This window comes from Staurois parvus, unplaced genomic scaffold (genome assembly GCF_062004578.1).
Source record: "Staurois parvus isolate SC_StPar_1 unplaced genomic scaffold, SC_StPar_1.0 ptg000387l, whole genome shotgun sequence".
NCBI lineage: Eukaryota > Metazoa > Chordata > Amphibia > Anura > Ranidae > Staurois > Staurois parvus.
In genome coordinates, this window is record NW_028318183.1 from 795,790 (window position 1) to 821,807 (window position 26,018).

At 40.4% G+C, this 26,018-nt stretch overlaps 1 protein-coding gene across 1 annotated transcript in view; it reads right to left on the reverse strand.

The window, feature by feature from the left end:
- The window catches only part of XPO4 (exportin 4), a 208,104-nt gene that overhangs the window by 48,583 nt on the left and 133,503 nt on the right, over nucleotides 1-26,018 (reverse strand). Inside the window, exons 10-15 of the mRNA XM_089685788.1 lie at nucleotides 19,817-19,993; nucleotides 12,812-12,954; nucleotides 3,638-3,783; nucleotides 2,952-3,129; nucleotides 508-667; nucleotides 258-427 (exon numbers count right to left, since the gene is read on the reverse strand). Of these exons, the coding sequence (XP_089541914.1) occupies nucleotides 258-427; nucleotides 508-667; nucleotides 2,952-3,129; nucleotides 3,638-3,783; nucleotides 12,812-12,954; nucleotides 19,817-19,993 (974 nt within the window). The remainder of the gene's footprint in view (nucleotides 1-257; nucleotides 428-507; nucleotides 668-2,951; nucleotides 3,130-3,637; nucleotides 3,784-12,811; nucleotides 12,955-19,816; nucleotides 19,994-26,018) is intronic.

Below are 26,018 nucleotides of genomic sequence, written 5' to 3' on the forward strand. Positions count from 1 at the left end.
TGCAAACAGATATATTGACTAAAATCACATAAGAAGCACTGTGTGTGCAGTTTCACATTCATTTATCTGAATCAAAAATACACTCATGTGAATGGTGCCTTGGGCTGAATAAGGAAATAATTGTGAGACTGCTAGATTCTGCAGAGGAAATAACAGGGAATCGACTGAGGAAGGATAATAACCTCACTCGGTCTAAAAGGCAACTGAACCAATAATTGCCACAGGTAAGATCATGGCATTACTTCTACATTACTCACCGTTCTCTTCTTTCTACCAAAGCTACCAGTAACTGGACAGTGTCATTGGCCAGCTCTTGCTCAGAGCTCCACACTGACAAATTACTGATCACTTTCTCCAAAAGATAACCAATGATCCACTGGGAACCTTCTGTGTCAGCTCCAAACGCTGTATTCAATGGTAAGCTGATCTGCAAGACAAAGTGGGCAATGCTTTAGTAAGTCACTGCCACAGGTACTATACACTAAGATATATTTGTATGCCTCCTACCTGGTCATACAATTTTTCATCTACAAGAAGATATGTCTTTGCCCATCGCTTCAGGAACCAGACAATGTCTTTCCCCATTTGAGGGCTTAAGAGATGCGTTAAATTTGCCCTCGTGGCCCTGGATTCTACTTCTGATGCTCTTAAGACAGCAGACAGTAACCTGTATTGTAAAAATGTGCAAATCCATGATTAGTCAATGTGGCGGAAGATACAATTGCTGACAAAGAATGAACGCATACCGCTGGAAATATATATATATATATATATATATATATATATATATATATATATATAATGTAAAGCGCTGAGCAAACTGTTGCTGCTATATAAATCCTGTATAATAATAATATATATATATATATATATATATAAATAAAAAAAACAGACAAAGCGGTCATCAGGTTATGCACACTTGGTGCTTTTTCATTTGTGGGTGCAGCTATCCAATATTACTTTATACATATCTCTTCCAAGCTTTTTGAAAGCAAGCCATAAAGTTGGTCTAAAGTTTGCATTGTTACCATAGGACAGGAAGTGCCCAACATTATTTAAAATAAAAGGAGAAAAACCTGAAAAACCACCACAACTAAGTAGAAATTTCAGCCACTGAAACAGATCGGCTGAAAAGAGCCCTATCGGCATTATGCTGATAGGAAAAATTTAGCCGATACAGGGGAAACAATGTTTCCTTTAACTCTGGAGAAAGTGACAGCTAATTCTGTAAGCTATAGTGAAGAAAAAAAAAAAAAAGCCGGCAATAGCATTTAAAAACCGGCACCGACATATAGTGACAGCCAGTGAGGAAGCCTCTCTGTATACACCCAAACCGTACTCTCCGCTCCTTGCAAGACCTCTGGAACTCTCTACCCCAATTTATCAGACTATCGCCTACTCTGCTCACTTTTAGGCGATCTCTGAAAACCTCTCTCTTCAGGGAAGCCTATCCTGCCCTCAGTTAATAATGGAATCTTCTACTCTTCCAACCAGTCCATCCCCCACAGTTACTACCTTTTGTACCACTAGCCCCTCCCTCCTAGATTGTAAGCTCTCGCCTTTCCCTCTTGTATTGAACTGTATTGTTGCTGTATTGTCTCCCGTTATATTGTATACTGTTGGCGCTATAAAAATCCTGTATAATAATAATAAAATAATATACACTGCTACCTCACTGTATACACTGCTCCTCCACTGCTCCTCTCCCCACCCCCTCCAAAGAGGACCTGTCACTCATATGCTATCACATAAGGAACTATTGGTCCCCCCTATGTGATAGCAATAAAATCATAAATTAAAAAATAAAAATATACACGAAAGTAGAAAAAAAATACAAAAAAAATTGGAGCCTCCCCACTCCCACATACGCAGACATTTTGGTTTCGGTTTTCAGCCACATAAATTCTGAATTATCGGTTTCGACACCAGAATTTTCATTTCGGTGCACCACTATACCCAAGATATGGACGTCATTGTGTGTGCTATGGCTGCTCAGATCCCACAGAAGAAGCTGCCAATTTCCTGATTCAGGGCAGATTTATTTTATACTGCTTTCGTACTAATGTTTTACTTAATACCACTTTTAACGTTCATGTAAATCCAAAGCCTTTTTGTTTTGGTAGTGGGGGCATTCATTAAGTCTAGTGGAGAAAGGAAAAAGGTGTAATACTTTGCCGATTCTTCACTCAGGCAGCATTCCAGAGCTCTCCTCTTCTCAGTGATTCTGCGGGTTGTGGACAAGCCCTCACCAGCCTCACATACAATGCCAGATTATTGGACATGCATTATATGCGATGACATCAGTCTGACCATCAGCTGGAGCATTTTAAAAGAGGCTTTCGGGAAGCGGTTGCACACTGTAAAAGTCTGCCAAGCAAGGGATATAATAAGTATTACACTTTATTCCTCTACCCCTAAACTTTAAACTCCTGCAATGTGGTAATCTGGGTTTTACACTTTACATAAAGTAAGAAAGGGTTAAAGTTGTCTATTCTTTGCTGCCTGTGAACCATTAAGAAGTTTTCCCTTTACCTCCTGCCCAACAAATGCACAGAAAGCAAGAGGACAGCTCTACAAAAAGTCAGTTGTGCTCTCCTCTTAGTTCTCACCAAAACACAAATTTCCATGCAAAAAATTACCCTCACCTCTTGTTCTGTTGACAATTTTTAAATAAATGATTTACCCCTGTGGCAATGGTCAAAAGGGCAAATAGAGAGGGTGAATTTTTCCAGCAAGGGTACAGACAGAAATAAAAACGTACCCTTCCTTGCTCTATTCAAATATAAAGTTTTGTCTTTACAACTATTAAGCAACACAGCTCAGTTCCACCTATTTACTAAATTTATTAAAAAAAATTGCACTTTGTTATAATAGAGAGCTGGAGGCAAGTGAACCGGTCATTAGCCCTCCAGGGGTTTGTAATTCAACACATAAAGTCCACTCAGACTGACCTGATCACAGAGTCCGTCCTATTACAACCCGGAATAGATGAAGCTTTTTCTCCAGGAGATCCCAGGACCTGAAGTGTTGTGTTGATGTCAACGTCATTCGATTGCTTAATTGAGTATTCCATGATTTCTGGAGGTATTAATGGAGTCTCACCCTGAGCATCATCAGCTAAGAGGTAGCCTGCACAAAGAGATAAATAAAGAAATACAGCTTGGCATAACAAAGGCTTAGGAAATGAGTTGGCAGCAGAGGGATGACTTGTGTTATGATAAATACAAAACTGCAGGCTGTGGCACTTTCTCAAGACTGTTCTGACACAGTCTGAAACATGATACAAAGTGACTGAGCTGTTGTAAACTAACTTGACCTCAGCTGTGAACTCTTCCTAGAGGATCTCAGACTGTCTAGAGACAACCTCAGAGGTCACCTAGCTAAGTGACTCCAGTGAGACAGACTATTTGAGGACAACCTCAGAGGTCTGTAGTTGATGTGTCAACAAAGGAAGGAAGGAAGAAAAAAAAAAAAAAACAGAACACTTTCACATAGTAAGCTATGAATACATTAAATATCGAACACTTGATGCAGGAGTACAATGAAATAAATGTAATGGGTTACATGGTCAAGGCTCTAAACAGCCCACAAGCTCCAGAACATGCACTGCAAGACAGAAGGAAGATATATCACTTACCTGTAACTAAAATAAGCCAATGAATGTCCTCATACAGGTCATCCAGAACTTTATTATCTGCCGAGCCTGAACCTGGCGAAGCCAGTAACTGCTGCTGGTGCCTTTGTAGCTGCCCATGAAGTCTCGTCACTCTGTCCTCCAGCAAGCTGAAAGGGCAAGGTTTGCACAGTCTAAATAAGGGATGTCATCTATGTGACACGGCTGTCACTTTTTCTTTTATCCACCTTTAAAAATAAGTATCTTCTTAATAGAAAGAATTCATACTTATATTTTTTATATTGCTGGGGGTGGCCATCTTAGGCTCATCTAGAGACAAAATCAACAACTTCCTAAAGTGAACCTATGCTTTGCCTATACAGGGCAAAAGAACAGGTTAATCTTAATGCAGTCCTCCCAAGCAGCATATACTTAACTTTCTTTTGCTCCCCTGCCACTCCCTTCACCCAAACAAAGCAAAGGAAAGTTGTAGCCTACACAGGGTTAGGGGCTCCCTTTGCGACAGGGATTATTGACCAAGTGCTGTCACAATGAATAAGTCGCATACATCTCCATAGCCAAAAGTCCTGGGTATTTCCTTTGATTCCCACAGCTCAGTATGACAACCTAAACTAAATTAACTGCTTTAGGCCCCTTCATTTTCTGCCAGCCTGTACTGGTATCAGACTTGGGATGACAGTCACCCAAAGCAGCCAGTCAGAACTTAAGCCTCACACAGATTCTAGCCCGGGAAGTCAAAGTGAGGCAGCTACCACTGCAGGGACTCACCTGCAGCAGATAGGTATGTTTTTGGGTGTCAGTTTTATAAAATGGCAGATGCGGAGTGTACCATTTGACCTAAAGTCAGTTCTTGACTCTGGGTCTGCTTTACTTCAACCTTCACATCTGTACACCAAACCATGGACCAGTATGTTACATTTCTGCTATGAGCGATTATTGCAAATAAAGTAATACACACAGATGTGGACAAATTTGTTGGTAGCCTTCTACAAAAAAAAAAAAAAAAAAAAAAAAATAACCCACAATTTTCTCTGAAATAACTTGAAACTGACAAAAGTAATTGGTATTCATTATTGTTTATTCTATACTTAATGAAAATTAGACTTTACTTCTGATCTTTGATTCAACAGAATATATTAACCACTGGCCGCCTGCTCACAGTACATCTACTGTGAGCGTGTCAGCTGCAGGTTCGGCAATGTACATTGCCACCTGCTTCCGGGAGCATGTGCGCGCGTGCCCTGCAACCTGTGCTGTGATTGGACACAGCACAAGTTTGTCCACAGGTTTCGGCCACTGATTTTGGTAGTAGTAGTATTCTATAGTATTCTCTAGTAGTGCCAATTTTTTATTCCACCAGTCCTGTTTTCAGAAAATGGCAAGCAGATATACAACTGCTTTCAACTTCATCACTTTTCAGGAACAATGAAGTTTCGGATCAGTGGGCAGCAAGGATACCAACAATCTGTTTCATGGCTGAATTTTTTTTTTCTTTCTACTGTGATCACGGTCCATTTAAATGAAAAATAAAGTGATATTAAACCCAAAACCAAAAATGTAACTTGCATTTTACATTAGATGTAGTGGCTGCATTAGTTTAATTTTCTTTGGCTTTTTCTGCCCATTGTTATCACCTGGTGATCTGGCTAGTAACGTACCTCCTGTATTAGAGTGCCCCCAATCTGGATAATTAAGCACAGGGGGCACCTTCGGACAGCAGCATTGCCATTCAGGGGAGAGGAGATTAAATGTACTAGCAGACTTACATACACTAACAAATTGAAGCCTAACTCCAGTTAACACTTTATAAGCAATTCAAGCAGTTTTTTTTCCTTTTGGGATAAAGGTTTTACATAAAGAAATGAAAGCTGATCATTGTAAGCAGCCCTGTCAGTGTTGAATGGTTGGTCTCATCACTACAACTGATACAATCTGCTCTTTTGAAAAACATCAGAGCTACTGGCCAGACCACTGGATGAAAATATAAGAAAGCAAGCCTGAAAAGTCATCACATCTAAAAACTGGTAAGCTGCAATATGATAAATGTTTGCTTTTGGGTTTAATGCCACTTTAAGTGTTAAATTAAAAACTACACATTCTATTCTATAATTTAAAAAAACTGCACTTAAAATTACATGCCAAATATATATGCAAATAGTACTCATATCTTTGCTACCACGTCTAATAAATCAATGTGACCCAAAAAAACATTAAAGTGATTCAGTAGTGCAAAATAAAGTGAATATCAAAATTTGACTTTTGATGTGAAAAATTCCTTAATGAACCCACAAACTCTTCAAATTCTCCAAGAAAGTTCACCACGCAAAATAAAGTGTCCACCCTTTCGGGTGTGCACTTACCAGATAAATATGCCCCCCATTCTCATGGTTGGCTAAATCGCTTAAAGACGACAATCACCATCTCCCATACACCAATAGGATACACAGATGACATTCCATGGGTTGGTTGGTAATAGGTAAAAGGCAGGACATTATTGTAAGACCAGCAGATAAGGGAGGTGGTATTGTCATCATGGATAAAGAATTTACACTAAGCAATTAGATCTTATGCTATCAGATGACAAAAACCTATTGTAAATTGAGAAGAGACCCAACTCACGAATATAAGGAAGAATTAAAAAGGCTGATCAACTTTGGTTATAAGGCTCATACCCTAACTAAAAAGGAGAAAATGTATCTTATCCCTGGTGTATGCAGGATACCTGTCATTTACACACTGCCAAAAATCCATAAAAATGCAGAGTGCCCACCTGGCCGCCCCATTGTAAATGGCATAGGATCTGTGATGGCCAGATTGGGAGAGTATTTGGACAGGCTCCTTCAGAGTAGTGTCACATAAACTAAAGTTTATTTATGGGACACAAACACCTTCTTCAATTGTTGGAATTGCAAAGCCTGCGTACGGTCACTGATAATTTAACTATAAGACACAATTTTACCTCTAATATGGTGGGGCGTGAATTCATCATTTCAGAATATATCACGTGTGACACCACACACGTGGTGTATGCTATGGTATGTCCTTGTGGACTAATGTATATTGGTCAGACTAAGCGTCCTTTAAAAGTGAGAATAGCTGAACATATTAAAAACATTAGGAAGGGTTATGTTCATCACAGTGCGTCAGAACACTTTGCCCGTTATGATAAAGATCCCTCCAAGATCAAATTTTGGGGGGTTAATTGGGTTTCACCATCATGGAGGTGGTCTAACAAAGTGAGAGATCTCTTTAAGAGAGAAACAAAATGGATTTATCTATTGAAATCTTTAACCCCTGGAGGTCTTAATATAGAACTAGACTTAAACGGTTTCATTAGTCACCTGTGAACCTGTAATTATATGGGAATGCACGCTACTCATGAATAAGTATTGGGTGTAGATAAAAGGCATCTTCTTACTCTCATTCTTATTTTTAGAGTAATATAGTGTAATGGTCCGTTTTGGTGTTTTTATATTGTTTGAAGCTTAGCAGCTTCATTTTATGTGAATATATAACAATATTTACAATTTTTGGATCTTTATTTTTCTTTTTATAATTCTAATTTTATTTTTACTTTTAATTTTATTTTTCATTTTTTTATTTTCATTTTTATTATTTTTTTATCATTTTGTCCATTTTAACTGTAATTAAATGTTTTGAATAACTATTTTATGAATGATGGATTTGTTAATATCATGATATACTAATCTGTATTATTTAACTCAAAGATGTTGCAGTCATTGAGTTAATTGTGGATTAAACATTCCCCGCTCCAGCTTGATGGGTACTATTTCCATTTCTCATGCCCTTAATTCCATTTCAGATGGATGCTGTTCCGCCAGGTCATGGGTGTAACGAACTATGGGGTGTGACACTTTATACTCTCTGGACTGGAGAGACTGGAAACAGTCTCTCCAAATATGAGATCGGAGAGTAAATTGGATACAAAATCTGCAGGGAAATGCATTGGAGCATGTATCAGTCAGAGACGGCAAATATATGAGCCATAAAACCTGCATGACTGTAGTGGAAATCACACCGGATGGAGCAAAAGAGGATCCAGATGACAGAACAGACTCTGTGAGCACCTGGGAATAATGGTAAGGCAACTTAAGACAGGAGGTAAGAGGCAAAACTCACATACCTACTAAAACAAAACAGCTAGTAGCAGGTGAGGATTGAATGGCAAAAGAAGACCAAATTTATTGTAGGTGGGCAAGCCGGAATAAACTGAAGATCTGAGTTCCATGTGGCTCTTTGCAAGCAGAAGCATCAGCAGGGAGATGCTTTCTCCATAATGTGTGGCGGGAAAGAGTGTAAATGTAATGATGGAGTGGATCCTGAGAGACAAGGCAAGTGCTGAGGCAATGCCAGAGACTCTAAACTTAGAAAGTGCTTCACATCTAATTTCTCACCCGAACAGAGTCTGGAAAGCCCCTTGTTTGGAACAGTTTCGCCAAAGATTACTTGCAGGCAAACCCCATAATGTCCAGTAGAGCAAAGTCTGGATGAGGCATTCCAAAAGCCAGCCTGAGGACATATCTTGGACTACAGCATATGAATTATGGGTGCTGCTACCTTAATGTGACTAGACACTGGCAAAAACTTTGCGGGGAACAGCTCCCCCCTCTTCTGTGTACCCATATAACCCCACCAACTGAGGTACCAGCATTTTTGTTTCTTTAGCAAGCAGTAAGGAGATCATGGGAAGAGGGAAGGGAACTGAGTGTCCTATACTGTACTCCAAGATTTAGATATTACAGATATATCCTAATTATTACTAGAGATGCACCGAAATTTCCGTGGCCAAAACACACAAATACAGGTGCTGAAAAAACCCCCATCCTCGGCGGCGCCCGCCGCTCGGTAGTTCTCAGTCTTACCTGAGAAACCATTGATCCCGGCGCTGGGCATAGAGATGAGTGAAGTAAAGATGGCCGCCACTCATCTCTCTGCCCTTGGAGGACCGGAGCGATGGCACTTCCCGTTCCAGCTATTTTTTCCCCAAGCGCTAGATCAATGCTTTTTTTGAACCAATGCTTTACATTGCAGAGGAGAGATATGGGGTCTTATTGACCCCATATCTCTCCATAAAGAGGACCTGTCACTAATTATTTCTATCACAAGGGGTGCATGCATTCCTTGTGATAAGAATAAAAGTGATTACAATTTTGTTTAAAAGGACAGTGCAAAAAAAAAAAAAAATTTAAAAAAACAAATAATAAAAAAAGTTTAATGTGCCCCCATCCCCCTGTGCTCCCACGTAGTGGTGAACACATACGTAGGCCATGCCCACATATGTAAACGATGTTCAAACCACACGTGAGATATTGCCACGAACGTCAGAGCAAGAGCAATAATTCTCACACTAAGACTTCCTCTAACTTTACACTGCTAACCTGTAGAAATTTTTTCATCATCACCCATGGAGATTTTTAAGTACTGCAGTTTCACGCCATTTCACGAGCATGCGCAATTTTAAAGCATGACATGTTGGGTATCTATTTACTCGCCGTAGCATCCGCTTTCATATTTTACAAAAAAATTGAGGTATATATTGTTTTGTGTGGGTAAGAGAAGCAAAGAAACACCAGATGGACACAAATTTGCAACAGCAACAAAGAAGAGCAACTTCTTGCAAAAAGAGTACACAAGAGTGCAAAAGCCAAAGTGTCAAGAAGAAGATACAGAACGCCAGACTAAGACATCCTGGGTACCAAGGGGTTTTGTGATTGCAAATGGAAGACGTTGCAGGATGAGGAATAGAAACAATTTCTAGGATGGGGTTCACTTAGGTGAAAACTACCTCATATGATGGATTACAGAGATGTAATGAGAGCAAACAGCAATGGAGACTCTCTGTGTACCTTTCCAAAGAGCAGAATGAAATAAAGGGCTTGAACATCTTTGCTCTTAGGTGGAGTAATTGTCAATAGGGGTGGGGGAGCTTTAATGAGAAGGTGGCTTTTCAGCAAGTCTGATGGGCTTAGAGCTGGAGGGTCTGCAACAAGGTGAAGGGCTTGCAGTAGATGTAGATGCCCTGAAGGAGCGAACAGATGGCATCCATACTATAGGGGAGGGCCATTCAAAAGAGAAGTGTGATTAAGGATAGTGGGGTAAGAACCCCTTTCCTTCATTAGCCTCCTCAATGTATTCCTAAAGGAAAATTTCTAAAAGGAGCTCGCTTTCGGAGGGAATGCGCAAAGGCACCTTCCATTATGATGGTCCCCTAACCAAGCTTTAAGCCATAAGATTTTGTGCATACGCAAAGAACATTCTGGAGATTTGACCAATCATGTTCTCCATGGCGTCTACACAGAACAGCAGTGCCAAGGGCAGGAGTTGTAACCTTGTAGCAAGATTAGGTTCATCTATATTTGAATAAAGCTCACTGTTAATTTCTCTGGTCAAGTTTGCCATGGTCTGGATAACTGACAAGGTGGCAATAGCTGGTTGCAGGACAAAAGAGAACTTCAAAAGTGTCTCCAAATGCATACCAACTGAATCCTCAAAGGAGGGAATGACTTCAACAGAATGAGTAGATTGATTATTTGGTGCAAGAATGGCTGGGTCCACAGTAGGAACAGTCCAATTCTGCCTAAACTCCCCTTCTATAATGTACAAGGCATCAAAATTATCAGGAAGAGAGAATATCCTCTATGAGTTGGGTCAATCATTATGAAAGGCCAATCAGCTTGGTCAAAGAAATGTTTTCTAGGAATAGCCGCCTCTTTCATGCTTGGAAAAACATGTGGGGGATTGAGCAGCACTAAGTGTATCTATTCAGAGACTAGACTGTACTGCTAAACCACAGTAGCCAGGTATGAGGAAAGAAGCTGAAGCAGTAACTACACAATTCTGGCAGTGCAAAATCTTCCATAGCCTCCATTAAAAACTCCTCCTTGCATTTGCAAATGGAAGTGCACTAGGCAGTTCAGGTTGGAACATCTGAAGATAGTCAGGGGGCATATGAGCATTCACTGGTGTCCATACTAAATGATTTCAGAAGTGGTGATAGCTTTTGGAAGAGATTTCCGCTTTAGTCTGCTGCATGTGGCTTGACTGTGAGGGAGACCAATTTAGGGGGCTTGAGCAGTGTCAGTGCAGGAACAAGAGAACTAAAAAATAAATAAAATGTAATGCAGCTACAACAGCTAAGCACTGGTGAGCTACATCCCCTGGCAAAATGTATGGAATCACCACTCTTGGAAAATGTTCATTCAATTGTTTAATTGTGTAGAAATAAAACTAATCACAGACATGCCTCAAAACTATTTTCATTTAACATTCCAATCTTCTGGCTTTAGGAAACACAAATAAAAAACAAGGAAAACTGTAGTCAGTTGCAGCTGTTTTTGCAGATCAAAAAAATATGGAATGATGAAAAACACACTACAGTACACCACTAGTAATTTGTTGAATTCATGGCATGGATTTAACTATTGACAAACAGTATTCTTCATCAATCCAGCTCCAACTTTCTCTTATTGCAGTTGCAAGATCAGCTTTCCAGGTTGGAGCCTTGTCATGGACCATTTTCTTTAATTTCCACCATAGATTTTCAATTGTATTGAGGTCTGGACCATTTGCAGGCCATGCCATTGACATTATGGGGTTTATTTACTAAAGCTGGAGAGTCCAAAATCAGACTCCCTTCTGCATAGAAACCAATCAGCTTCTAACCTCAGCTCGTTCAATGAAGCTTTGGCAATGAAACCTGGAAGCTGATTGGTTTCTATGCAGAAGGGAGTCTGATTTTGGACTCTCCAGCTTTAGTAAATAAACCCCTATATGTCTTTCTTGAAGGAAAGTTTTTTTGCTCTATGGCAAGATGCATTATCATCCTGAAAAATGATGTCATCATCACCAAACATCCTTTCAATTGATGGAATAAGAAAAGTGTCCAAAATCTCAATACAAACGTGTGTGTTTATTGAAGATTTAATGACCATTATCTCCCCCGTACCCTTCCCTGACATGCAACCCCACATCATGAATGATTGTGGAAATTTGCACATTTTCTTCAGGCAGTCTTTATACATTTCATTGGAATGGCACCAAACAAAAGTTTCAGCATAATCAGTGATTCATCACTAAATATCACTTTCATCCAGTCATCCACAGTCCATGATTGCTTTTCTTTAGCCCAATATAACCTAGTTTTTTTTCTGTTTAGGTGTTAATGATGGTTTTCCTGTATGCAAATCCGATTTACTTTAGGCAATGTCATACAGACATTGATTCCAGTTTCTGTCCATTTGTTCCTCATTTATTATTGTTGTGCAATTTCTGTTTTCAAAGCATATTGCTTTAAGTTTTCTATCTTGAAGCTTTGATGTCTTCCATGGTCTACCAGTATACCTCCCTTTTACAACCTTCGAATTGATTTGTACTTGGTCCAGATTTTAGACACAGCTGACTGGGAACAACCAACAACTTTTGCAACATTCCGTGTTGGAGCTATGATTCATGTCAATCAGCTTGGTGCAACAGCTCACCAAGGTGTACATTCACTCTTTAACTGCAGACTAATTAAAAGATGTAATCTGATGCAGAGCTTTGTTTTAGAACTGCAAAGTACATGGTGATTCCATAATATTTTCCTTAGATTTGAGTGACTCCACATTTTTTTTCCCTTTGCTTGATCTGCAAAAACAGTTGCAATTGACTACAGTTTTCTTTTTTAATTTTTTTAAGTGTTTCTTAAAGCCATAAGTTTGGAATGTTAAATGAAAATAGTTTTGAGGCATGTCTGATTGTTTTTTTTTCTCTACACAATTAAACAATTGGATGAACATTTTTCAAGAGTAGTGATTCCATAGCTTTTGTCAAAGGTTGTACAACATATTACTTTTTTTGGTTTAGATACATTTGAAAGTATATATTACAAATCTAAAGTCGCATGGTTAAAGAAATACCCTAAGAAGCAGTGTAAGAGCCTATACACATAAAGCCTCAATTGCTCACAAACATCAGTCAGATTCTTCCATGCAGACAGCTGGATTCAGATACACTGGGCTCTGTAAATTAAGGTATGATGAATGGTATTTTTCTATACCAATTGCTATTCTCAGAGCTTGTTGGCTGTCATTGATAAAAATAAAACAAACAAACAAAAAAAAAAAACATAGCTTTGTGAAATGAGCCTAAAGAGAGTTCCAGAGGCAGTAGTCATACCTTGTCAGCAGAGGTATGCAGTGGTCTGCTGCTATCCTTCCCAGCATGCCTACACTGGCCAGCTGATCGGAGAACAAGTCACGGTCATCTTCTTGAATTTCATTGATTTCTTCCTCCTCTCGGGTGGCAACACCATTAGCAGTCTGAGAGGAGTAACACAGAAAGTGAAAAACCACTTGGGGAAAATGTAAAAAAAAACAAAACCCAAAACTTAAACAAATAAGCTTAAACGCCTAAACATTCATTAGTAAAGATTCATTTAAATATCCCAGCTCCACCCACTGCGGCAAATGCAGGGTTTTAGTCCCCCAATGGTTTTTTTTTTACTTCTTTTATTAGATATGGAGATTGTATAGCAACAGGTGCAATATATACCTCTTCCTGTACTACACATGGAAGTTGGGGAGGAGTTGGACAGTACTTCAGTGGAGAGATCTTACCATTGGTAAACAGCTCACCTACATTCACTAGTAACACACACAAACAATAGATGCACTGTGGTTATTAAACAATATATATATATATATATATATATATATATATATATATATATATATATATATATATATATATATATATATATATACACATACACCAAGAAGCATTTGTAACTGAGAGGAGTATAAAAAGTACAAAAGGATTACTATTTATAAATATAGGGCTGTCTCCATAAGATCTTGGTGCTATTTCAGTACAAACTTTTCTATTTTTTTCTTTAAAGCTTTGAATAGAGCAAGAACTTGTGCCTGTTGCTGTTTATGTCCCCACCAGCACTTCCTGTCCAGGAAGCAATGGGATGTGGAAATCTACCGAAAATGTGGAGAAATCCTTTTTCTGACAGTTGCCATCAAAACAAATGTTCCCATTGGAAGATATACCCTTCACTCCAGTGATAGCTGTAAAATTCTGCATTCTCTCTCGTTCTATTGATGACAATCCCCTCTATGAGGACACAGAGAGCAGTAAAGTGTGAAAGATGTTTTAACGCTTTCTAAGCTAGGTGGAAAAAAATTTTTGTCTTGAGTTATACGTTAATCTGAAATTTTAATGCCCTCTATACAAGGCGACAATGGATGTAAATTGCAGACAGTCACATAATTTATCAATTTGTGTAGCCTGATGGACGCTTCATAATTAAAATGCATAAGGAGAATTAAGCGAGCGCAGTGCAGGAAATCTTCTACACACTCCGACACTTCTTTGCACACAGTTCATGGATTCCTGTCTCTCCTTAATCTAAACCAGCAAACACATCTCTTTTGGTGACTTCAAAGCTGCAGCTGCCAACCACAGAGAGCTTCACATCTATTCGTAAGCCCTGACTACCGCTTTGAAACCCAGTCGCGTTGCGGAATGTCAGCTGTGCTTTAATTTGTTACTTTGAGCTAAATAACTTATTTGATAGAGACGGGCTCCCCCTTCATATACCCAACACGTGCTGTTCCGACTGCATTAGCATAGTGCCCTCCGCATCTTATGTATATGAATTAACAAATTTGTAAGTCTTTGATGGGAGCCTGCAGTATGCCAGGGATTGTCGGACTTACTTCCAGATTTAGAATGAATTATGTGTCACTCAATGACTACAGACTGGCTGTGATATACAGTTGCAGTGTTTCATCTTTATACCCCGAGTATCAAAGTGCAATTACAATTCTGAAAAAATGGCCACCCTTGCTGTAACACCAGATAGGACTGTCTATCTCTGGCCCTGTCCTAGGGTGACATAAACCCACAACATGCTCATCAAGCTGTGTACAGAGGAAAACAGCAACCAGGATAGTAGATCGCCTAAACCAAAACTGTAGCGAAGGAAACATTCCATCTACTACTAAAACAAACAGGGAATAGCCATCGTAGATACATAGCAAACACTTAATATAATGTACAAAATATCACTGAAAACTAAATGCTAAATCACAGTAACAAATGAGATTTTATTTAATCATTTAGAGCACGTAGTTAAGTCTATTCACTGCATTCTCATTCGTTTTATGGTTAATGTAATTTCAAAGGTGGTTTCCAAACATTTGAAAACATTCAAACATTTCAAGTAAAACAACCTATTCAGTTTATAAATGAAATGAAAGGTATAACATTTGTGTATAGATATAAAAAACATGTTATCAGACTATCGCCTACTCTGCTCACTTTTAGGCGATCTCTGAAAACCTACCTCTTCAGGGAAGCCTATCCTGCCCTCAGCTAATAATGGAATCTTCTACTCTTCTAACCAGTCCATCCCCCACAGTTACTACCTTTTGTACCACAAGCCCCTTCCTCTTAGATTGTAAGCTCCAAGGAGCAGGGCCCTCCTAACCCTCTTGTATTGAACTGTACTGTTACTGTATTGTCTCCCGTTATATTGTAAAGCGCTGAGCAAACTGTTGACGCTATATAAATCCTGTATAACAATATAAAAACTAGTTTTCCTTTTTTTATAAGAGATCCCATTCCCACTGTTCTCTGCTGCATAAGACTTGGGCAAGGAGAAACAGCAGAACACTGATCTTCCCAGTAAAAGGCTGTGCAGGGGGAGGTGTCAGAATACGTCTGATCAATGGAGGAGAGCAGGCTGAGTACCTAGCACAGCTAGAGAACTGACCACAGTGTGTTCTGCTTAGTGTGGTCACTTTTTATTAGGAAAGCAAAGAGACTGGCAGGAACACCAGGGATTTCACACAAAGCAAGCAATACAAAGAGACCAGGATACTTTTTCATGCAAGTGCATGGTAACGCAGGCACATACCAGGAATATGAAATGTTCAGTTTACATTATCTTTAATCAAGCACTTCCTACTGTGGTGTGACAAGTGTCTCCTGCATTGTCACCCTGTTATGTTACAACATTACAGGTCACAAGTGGTCATGTCAAAACACACATGGTCCACCGTTATCACCATAAGGAAGTGGTTCCAAGGTTACGATGTGCAGGCAACACTGGAAAGATCATAGAGGAGATCAGCAGGGTAGGGAAAGCTTTACAGTTTTCTTCAGCGTGATCCTGCCTGGTGATGGTGACCTAATGGAAAGCAGTGGACTTCTTAGGCCAGCTTTCAAAGAGCAGGAGGATTTCAGGCATCTCCCAGCATATGGACCACATCACACAAGCAATCCTAAGACTGGTGGCAACTAGGCAGCTACAGGATTGTTAAAGGGTGTGGACCTGTTTGTACAGAGTCGCTCCCACACTGGTCAAAATTCTTCAAATGAAACAGCCAGAGAGGGAGTGACACCAAGGAGTAGGAGAGAGTTTTCTTTCTGTGCAGCCATTCTTGCTGTCAGGGCAACCTATGTTATAAAGACCTTCCCACCTAATACTTTGGTATAAAACAGGACTCTGCTTTCAAGCCAAACTCCAGGGAAAAAAGTTTTTCCATGTCCTTATGCCGATCTCCTACCTGCACATTGAATATGTCATCTATCTTCTTGTTTACTCAGTAGTTGCTCTGTTTATAAGACCAGTGGCTGCTGCTACTCCTATTCCCCCAGCCACTGGTCTTGGCCCAGCCCTTCTGTAGTTCTTCCTCCAGGAAGCTGTAATACATTTCCTCCCTGCTCACTGTAGTGGGAGGAGTCAGACCCCTGGTCTGTACCTCCCACCCAGGCAGTGTTCTGAGAATGACAGCTCAAGACACTCTGGGTATGTCCCACCTCCCATAGCTTCAGCAGGGAGTCTCTGCACCTCCCTCCTCCACTAGGAACAGTGTATATACAATACATACCAAGGATGCACCCATATGTCGGAGGCTGAAAACAGTGCTATCTGCATTTTGCCGATAGGAGAAAAGGTGCCAAAAACGGCCACTGAAAATGCGACTTTGCCACAATTTTGCCACGATTTTATCTGGGATTCTGCCGCGATTTTAATGCAGGATTTTGTTGCGATTTTGCCTGCAATTCTGCTACAATTTTACTCACAATTTTTGATGCATTTTTTTTTAATGTTTTGTTTTTGTTTTTTTTTTGGCGAACATGTTGCTTGGCAGATTAAAAACACATAAAAACGCAACATTTGTGTGTTTTTGCTATGTTTTCAATGCATTTTAGTCCTGGTTCACACCAATGCATTTTGCCTTTTGTCCATTTTACAGTATATTTTTGCATGCACGTTTGTGTCGTGTTTTTTGATGCGGTGTGCGCTTTTTGAATGTTGTCCTTTTTTTTGGCTTGTTGCTGGACAGATTAAAAATGCAAATCTCATCAAAAACAAAGTGTGCATTTTTGCTGCGTTTTCAATGCATTTCAGGCCTGGTTCAGAAAAACACAAAAACCAGTGCAGTTTGCACTTTGTCCATATTGCAGTGCATTGTGCTTTTGCATGTGCTTTTTTGATGCGTTTGTTGCTGACATAATTAAAAATCACTGTAGTGTTTACTAGGAGTGGGATGTATCTATAGTTGCTAATGGGAGCGCCTACAGTTTGGAGGGAGTAACTACAGTTTGCTGCTAAAGGGAGTACCTACAGTTTGCTGCTAAAGGGAGCATCTATTGCTGCTAATGTCCCAGTGCTTTGTTTCGATTCTGTTGTGGTCGGGAATGTGATCACATGGAAGCATACAAGCAGCAGCAGCTCAAAAGCATAAAAAAGTGTCAAAAATGTGTGCGCAAATATGCAAAATGAACTGAAAGAAGAGCAAAAATGGACAAAACACAAACCAGGTCTGAAATACATTGAAAACGTGTTGTGTTTTTTATCCGTTTTTAATCTGCCCAGCAACAAGTTGGCCAAAGAAAAAAAAAAAATTCAGAAATCGTAAAACGTGTAAAAAAATCACGTGTAAAATCACGGCAAAATCCCAGGTAAAATCCTGGCAAAATCCCGGTTAAATTGAGGCAAAATCACAGGTAAAATCACGATCAAATTCTGGGTATAATCGCGATCAAATTCCCCTTTAAATCGCAGCAAAATCCTAGGTAAAATCGTGTTTTCGGTGGCCATTATTGGCACCTTTTTTCCTATCGGCAAAATGCTGATAACACAATTTTCAGCCGATACACTAAAAAACATGAAAAAAGCTTTTGCCTGGAGATCTGCTTTAATTACAGCAGACAACAGTGGATAAACAATCTAATTCTGGGCATGTGGCCATATTTCATCTGGGATTAAAAACATGTTGTCAGAGAAATTTGTTCCTATTCTGTTTTAACTGGAGGGTGAGTGATTACATGCGAGGATAGCAGTGGCAGCTGGGGAATGTGTGGGCGTGTTTTCTGTTGACATGGGCAAGTACACATTCAACATGTACAGGCCTAGTGTACCCACCCACACTTACTACAATTCCCAGGGGTTGATGGGAAGTGTAGTATCCTGAGAGGAGAGGATATGATGTAATCCCTGATGTTACACCTCCTCCTTGGCAGAGCAGATGCTGTTATTTTTTGAATCACAGAGATGAGGTCATGAAAATGCAATTAAGACTGTTCAATGGTAAGGAATTTCACAAATGTATTAACTGTTTATTGTTTCATGTGGGGGGGGAGAGGTGTACTTTTGGATGATTTTTTTTTTGTTGCCTATCCCGGAGTTCTTCTTTAACAGAGGATAGAACCTCACAGACTGCAGATATAAGACTTGATTCAGTTGTCTCTTTTTCTCCATTGACAGCCACTGGAACCTATTTCAGAGTGGTTTCAGCCACCTGAGAGATGATGCGAAACTAAAGCGCAACTATAGCTAAAGTGTTTTTTCTTTTTGGACAGAGTAGGAAGCGTTAACTGCCCGTGTTTTTTTTTTTTTTAGCCACCTGGATTCTGTTATAGCGATTAACCTTTACTTACTGTCCCAGAGGCAAAACAGGAAGTGGAGGGCAGTCGTCCCTAAGTTAGGATATTTCTGTTAGGCATTTGAACAGGTATCTCCTTGCAAAACTTCCCCTCAACTCATGTTTTGGTGACAAAAAAAAAAAAAAAAAGATTTGCTTTTATACACTTTAACCACTTGCCCTCCAGAGGATTCCCCCCCCCCCCTCCTGACCAGGCCATTTATTGCGATACGGCGCTGCGTTTCTTTAACTGACAATTGCGAGGTCATGCAACACTGCACCCAAATGAACTTTATGTCCTTTTTTCCCCCCACAAATGGAACTTTCTTTCGGGGGTACTTGACCGCCTCTGCGGTTTTTATTTTTTGCTCTATAAACGAAATAAGACCGACAATTTTGAGAAAAAAAAACAACCTTTATTTTTTACTTTTTGCTATTAAAGTAACATTTAAAAATAAAAAAATTAAATTTAGTCTTAAATTTAGGCCAAAATGTATTCTGCTACCTGTTTTTACTAAAAAAAAAAATTTAAAAAATCCCCAATTTTTTTTTTTAAATACTAGTAATGGCGGTGATCAGTGACTTATAGCAGGACTGTGGCGGGCATTCTGACACTAAGGGGGGGAAACTGTCACTGACATCCCCAATGACACTAATTACAATAAAACGCACTGACACTGTACTAATGACACTGGGCAGGAAGGGGTTAACATCTGGAGAGATCAAAGGCTTGTGTGTGATTTACTGTGTAAGCACATTGCTTTGTATTGCTTTGTATTGCTCTGCTATGCAGAGCAATACAAAGCAGTGTGCTTGAGCTTACAGGGGAGAAATCTGTATTGTTTACATACAAACCTCTCCCCCATCACTGATACTCGGTGATTGCTGGGTGCCAGTGGAGAATCACCGGCCTGGACCTGGTGATCGATAGCTGAAACCACCAATGGCGGAGCAGGTAGGGCGCGCGCACCCCTACCAGGAAACGCAGAATCACGTATATATACACCTGATTTTTCACAGCCTTGTCGCCCTGTAGCAGAATTTCTCCTATAGGGCGGAAGGCAAGCAGTTAGCATAAAACGAACTCATAGTATAATTTAGTAACTTTTCACAACGTATTGGTTTAAAGTGCTAATCAGCAGGAATTACTTCAGTAAGGATGAGATTATGTTTGAAAACCTTCAGACCACCACAGAAAATTTTCATACAGCAAGGCATGAGATAATTTGATCATACTTACCAAGTTCCGCGTGCCATCAGGAGCTGCTAGATGGCACTGGATGTAAGAGTTAAACACCTGGACGGCATGTTGGGTAAAGAAACCTTTATGGAAATGTTTATCATCTTGCACCAATGTGAGCCAAGATTCAAGCAACTTATCGTAAGCTTCCATGTACACCATATCATCTTTGTCAAGCTGAAATCAAGAGAACAAGCATTAAATAAAATGTCAGCCTTGACTACAGTCAATGTCCAACATGTAACTTTAGGGCCCTTTCACACTGATCCATTTTTGGGATTAAAAAAGCAAAAAAAAATAAAATAAATAAAACAGAAGAAAAATGCATGAAAAAATTCCTTTAACCACTTCCCATCCGGCCCATGTACATTCATAAACAGAGCTCGCATTTTCAGGCTGTGTGCGCTCCCTCTGTGTGAGGTCCGGATCATGTGATCACTGATTGATCAATCAGTGATCACAAGAATAGTAGTAAGCAAGATGTCACATCTGACATCATTGCTTGCTACTTGTGAAATCTGTGAATGATCACAGAGGTCACATGGTACAAGGCTATTAAACAGCCTTGTACCATGTGACAAGCTGTGACCAATCACAGCTCTCACAGTATCTCTCAATGGCTGCAAGAATGCAGTCATAGAGAAGGAGAAATGATTGCTTTTACAGCCTTTATGGATGTGAAAGCAATGAGTGTAAAAAAACCCCAAAAAATCTTCATCACCCCCCACAAGTAGCACAGTGTCACTATGGTGACACTGTACTGCTAGGGTGACAGCATGTTTAAAAAAAAACCCATATATATATATATATATATATATATATATATATATATATATATTTAAAAAATGTTTTTGAAAAATTATAAATTTTTGGTTAAACGAATTTGGGGTTTTTTTTTTTTTTTTTACTAAAAAGATAACCAAATACATTTTGGCCAAGATGTATGAAGAAAGATTATTTATTCGCAAAATGTTATACGAAAAACACTTTTTTTCCAAAATATTTGGACTTTTTCATTTATATAGCAAAAAGAAAAAATCCCAGTGGTGAATAACTACCACCAAAATATGGGTACAGTGTTGCATGACCGTGTAATTGTCATTCAAAGTGTGATAGCACTGAAAGCTGAAAATTGGCCTGGACAGGAAGGGGGTAAAAGTGTCAAGACTTGAAGTGGTTAATTCCTATGGAACGCTTCACAGCAGTGAGCTGCGGGTACTGTGGATTTGTAAAAGTTCTGCATGTTGTATCTTTAGTGTACTTTTCAAAAGAGTACCAAAAATGTAATTCTATTGAATACTAAAGGAAATGCATCTAGTGCGCATCAAAAGCACACACGCGTTGTGTTTTTGGTGCAGTTTCTGAGTCTCATAGATGCATGATTGGAGTCAGGAGTTGAGAAATTGCATCAAAAACGCATATGGTTTTACTGCGTTTTTTCAGATCAGTGTGAAAGCAGCTCTACAGTGTCACCAAAAATGGAGTAACGTGGACATACCAAACATTATATTACGTTTATGTATATAGGTACAACTTTATCTCAGTGAACTGCTTCTGGTGAGATCAGACAATCTGCTGTATTGTATTTCATTACAGTCTTGCTGTTGCCAGTCATAAAAACCCCCTCCTCCGCAGTGTCCCCTATGTACTGCAGTACATGGGGACATTATGGGGGAAAAAATGGGGGGGGTTACCAAAAGCATATTTATTATTTACAAGTTACAAGACTAAGGCTGTAGCAGAAATGGGACTTTTTGCAATAAGAGAAGCAAGACACCATGGCTAATCAGTGAGATCAGATGACAATCATGTCATGTCTATAGGTTACAGGACAAGTGTCACCCAGTCTGATCTGTTCCCTCACCTCACTACATCAAACCCTTTCAAATTAAACAGGACTGTACAGGAAAAATGTGTAAGAATACACTTTAAGCTTCAGCCACCTCATAGATTGCTGTGTGTATATAAACATATGGGTGTCGTTTCATAGCCTCTAAATCCTCTGTGCTCTCCCCTATAATCTTTATGGTCTAGACTCCTTAGTTCAAAGCTGCTGTGACTCGGTCAACAGATCATATAGCAGGACTGCTGAAGAGCCAGCAGCTGGGCAGGACCGACACAGCCACAAACACTTAATAAAACAACCTGTTTTTATATCTCCTTGGCACACTCTTTTTATAGATATAGTAAGTTGTACGGCAACATAACTTTTCACCAAAAGTGGATTTTATCCTGGAGATGGGAATCGCAACATATTCTTTTATAGCAGTGTTACATTAAAATAAAGTTTACTGAGAAGAGCAGGGAGGAGCAGTTAAAGAAGAACAAGTCTGGTCTTTAGTAGTAACTACAGGGGATATCTATAGAAAACAACTAAATTCTAATGCTCATTGTCAATCTGAACTTAGAATACACCTCAACTACAGGTGTGTAGGCACATCAGGCCGAAACATGGATGGAAAGGGAAGCAACCCACACTCCTCATTTAAGTGTTTCCTCGTACCAAATGACACTTTCAGCACAGCACATGAATAACATGAGTGCCCACTCCTGCTAGAGAAGTAAGAATGCTCAACAAGTACCAATTTTTGGATGCCTGGCCCTTCAAAAAAGAGGGAAGGAAAAAAAAAAAAAAAAAAAAAAAATTGCACTTGGCTTCATTCTCTACCCAGCACATACAGTCTACTCTCTCTCACAGCTCAACATTCGGTGAGAGGGAAAGGTGGCTGACTGCATTTGCTCAGTTGCTCATTTCTGTGTCCCTCCATTTCCATCCTGCAAATCCCCAGCAGCACTCGGCACACCACAGCCAGCATCATCTCGCTCCCCCAGGATGGGCTCCCTCCCCCCCACAGACAGCACCCATCCCTCTGTTCTCCCCGAGTCCCCGCACAGACAATGGGCAGAGCTGAGTAAGATCCGCTTCCAGGCAGCACTAACAGATCAGCGGAGGCTCCTCCTCTCTTACGGCTCATGTGTGCCCTTCTGATACGGCCGCTCAGTGATCTCTATTCCTAGGGGCGTGGCCGGATAAAAGAGAGGAGGGTTGGTTAAGACTAATGTCAAACGGGCTGAGCGGGTCTAGCTGGGCTAAGCAGCCCACACAGTGATTCAGCCCGGGGAGTAGGACACTACACCTTCTCCACCCATCCTCTAGCAGCCTCTCACGGATTGGATCCATTCCCATGTAGGAAGCGGAGACTTGGAAGCCTAGATAATGGCTCCTATGTGTCACTCCTACCGCCCTAGGCAAATGCCTTGTTGGCCTCGTGGCAAATACGCTCCTGTGTACAGCCCATGTAAAGAGAAAGTATAAAAGTATTTTCAAAACACATTTTGAGTTCTGACATTTTATATGGCCAGTCTCTCACATTCAGAGGTCTGTACATAACTATATTTCTTCTATTCTAAAGAAAAGAAAATATAAGATATCAAATAGCCAGTGCATTATCTCAAGTGGATCAGCAAACTCTACGTCTGAATCCATGCTCATATACATATGAGATATATACATATACACACATACACATATACATATATATATATATATATATATATATATATATATATATATATACACACACACACACACATATATATATATATATATATATACATATACACACACACACACATATATACATACAGTATCTCCCAGAAGTGAGTACACCCCTCACATTTTTGTAAATATTTTCTTATATCTTTTCACGTGACAACAGTGAAAAAATGACACTCTACATAAAGATGACCTAGGCTATAAGAAGATTGCCAAGACCCTAAAACTGAGCTGCAGCATGGTGACCAAGACCATACAGTGGTTTAACAGGACAGGTTCCACTCAGAACAGGCCTCGCCATGGTAGACCAAAAAAGTTGAGCGCACGTGCTCAGCGTCATATCCAGAGGTTGTCTTTGGGAAATAGACGTATGAGTGCTGCCAGCATTGCTGCAGAGGTTGAAGGGGTGGGGGGGTCAGCCTGTCAGTACTCAGACCATATGCTGCACACTGCATCAAATTGGTCTGCACAGCTGTCATTCCAGAAGGAAGCCTCTTCTAAAGTTGATGCACAAGGAAGCCCGCAAACAGTTTGCTGAAGACAAGCAGACTAAGGACATGGATTACTGGAACCATGTCCTGTGGTCTGATGAGACCAAGATAAACTTATTTGGTTCAAATGGCGTCAAGTGTGTGTGGCTGCAACTAGGTGAGGAGTACAAAGGCAAGTGTGTCTTGCCTACAGTCAAGCATGGTGGTGGGAGTATCGTGGTATGGGGCGGCATGAGTGCTGCTGGCACTGGAGAGCTACAGTTCATTGAAGGAACCATGAATGCCAACATGTACTGTGACATACTGAAGCAGAGCATGATCCCCTCCCTTCGGAGACTGGGCCGCAGGGCAGTATTCCAACATGATAACGACCCCAAACACACCTCCAAGACGACCACTGCCTTGTTAAAGAAGCTGAGGGTAAAGGTGATAGACTGGCCAAGCATGTCTCCAGACCTAAACCCTATTGAACATCTGTGGGGCATCCTCAAACCGAGGGTGGAGGAGCGCAAGGTCTCTAACATCCACCAGCTCCGTGATGTCATCATGGAGGAGTGGAAGAGGACTCCAGTTGCAACCTGTGAAGCTCTGGCGAACTCCATGTCCAAGAGGATTAAGGCAGTGCTGGAAAATAATAGTGGTCACGCAAAATATTGACACTTTGGGCCCAATTTGGACATTTTCACTTAGGGGTGTACTCACATTTGTTGCCAGCGGTTTAGACATTAATGGCTGTGTGTTGAGTTATTTTGAGGGGACAGCAAATTTACACTGTTATACAAGCTGTACACTCACTACTTTACATTGTAGCAAAGTGTCATTTCTTCAGTGCTGTCACATGAAAAAATATAATAAAATATTTACAAAAATGTGAGGGGTGTAACAAGAGCAACCCCACCATCTGTCTGCAGAGTTAACAGCTAAAGACCTTCTTCAATCTTTGTGAGGCCTTCAGATTAGCACAACAATAGTGCGTAAAGAGTTTCATGGAATGGGTTTTCATGGCCAAGCAACTGTATCCAAGCCTTACATCACCAAGTGCAATGCAAAGCGTCGGAAGCAGTGGTGTAAAGCATGCTGCCACTGGACTCTAGAACAGCGGAGACATGTTCTCTGGAGTGACGAATCACGCTTCTCTGTCTGGCAATCCGATGGACATATCTGCGTTTGGCAGTTGCCAGGAGGATGGTATTTGCCTGACTGCACTGTGCCAAGTGTAAAGTTTGGTGGAGGGGTATTATAGTGTGGAGTTGTTTTCAGGGGTTGGGCTTGGCCCCTAAGTTGCAGTGAAGGGAACGCTTAAGGCGTCAGCATGCCAAGACATTTTGGACAATTTCATGCTACCAACTTTGTGGGAACAGTTTGGGGATAGCCCCTTCCTGTTCCAACATGATTGCGCACAAGTGCACAAAGCAAGGTCCATAAAGACATGGATGTGCGAGCTTGGGAGGTGGGAGGAATCTGACTGGCCTGCAGAGAGTCCTGACTTCAACCCGATAAAACACATTTGGGATGAATTAGAGCGGAGACTGTGAGCCAGGCCTTCTCGTCAGATATCAGTGCCTGACCTCACAAATGCGCTTCTGGAAGAATGGTCAAACATTCCCATAGGCACACTCCTAAACAATGTGGACAGCCTTCTCAGAAGATTTGAAGTTGTTATAGCTGGAAAAGGTGGGCCAACTCAGTATTGAACCCTACGGACTAAGACTGGGATGCCATTAAAGTTCATGTGCATGAAAAGGCAGGCGTCTCAATACTTTTTACATTCACATCAGTCCCTGTCCTCAAGACGCTTACAATCTAAGGTCCCCAACTCAGATTCATACATACACATACTAGGGCAAATTTAGACAGGAGCCAATTATCCTGCCAGCATGTCTTTAGAGTGTGGGAGGAAACCGGAGCATGCAAAGGAAACCCATGCAGGCACAGGGAGGACATGCAAACTCTAGGCAGGTAGGGCCATGATTGTGTTTTGAACCAACTACCCTAGTGCAAAAGTGCTAACAATTAAGACACTGTGCTGTTCTAACATATATCTATCTTTACACACCGACAATAAATAGATCTATACACACTGACAATTCCATTTAGGGCAAATTTAAACCAAACGTAAAACACTGCAGAGTACCAGTTCCTAGGTGTGGTGGCT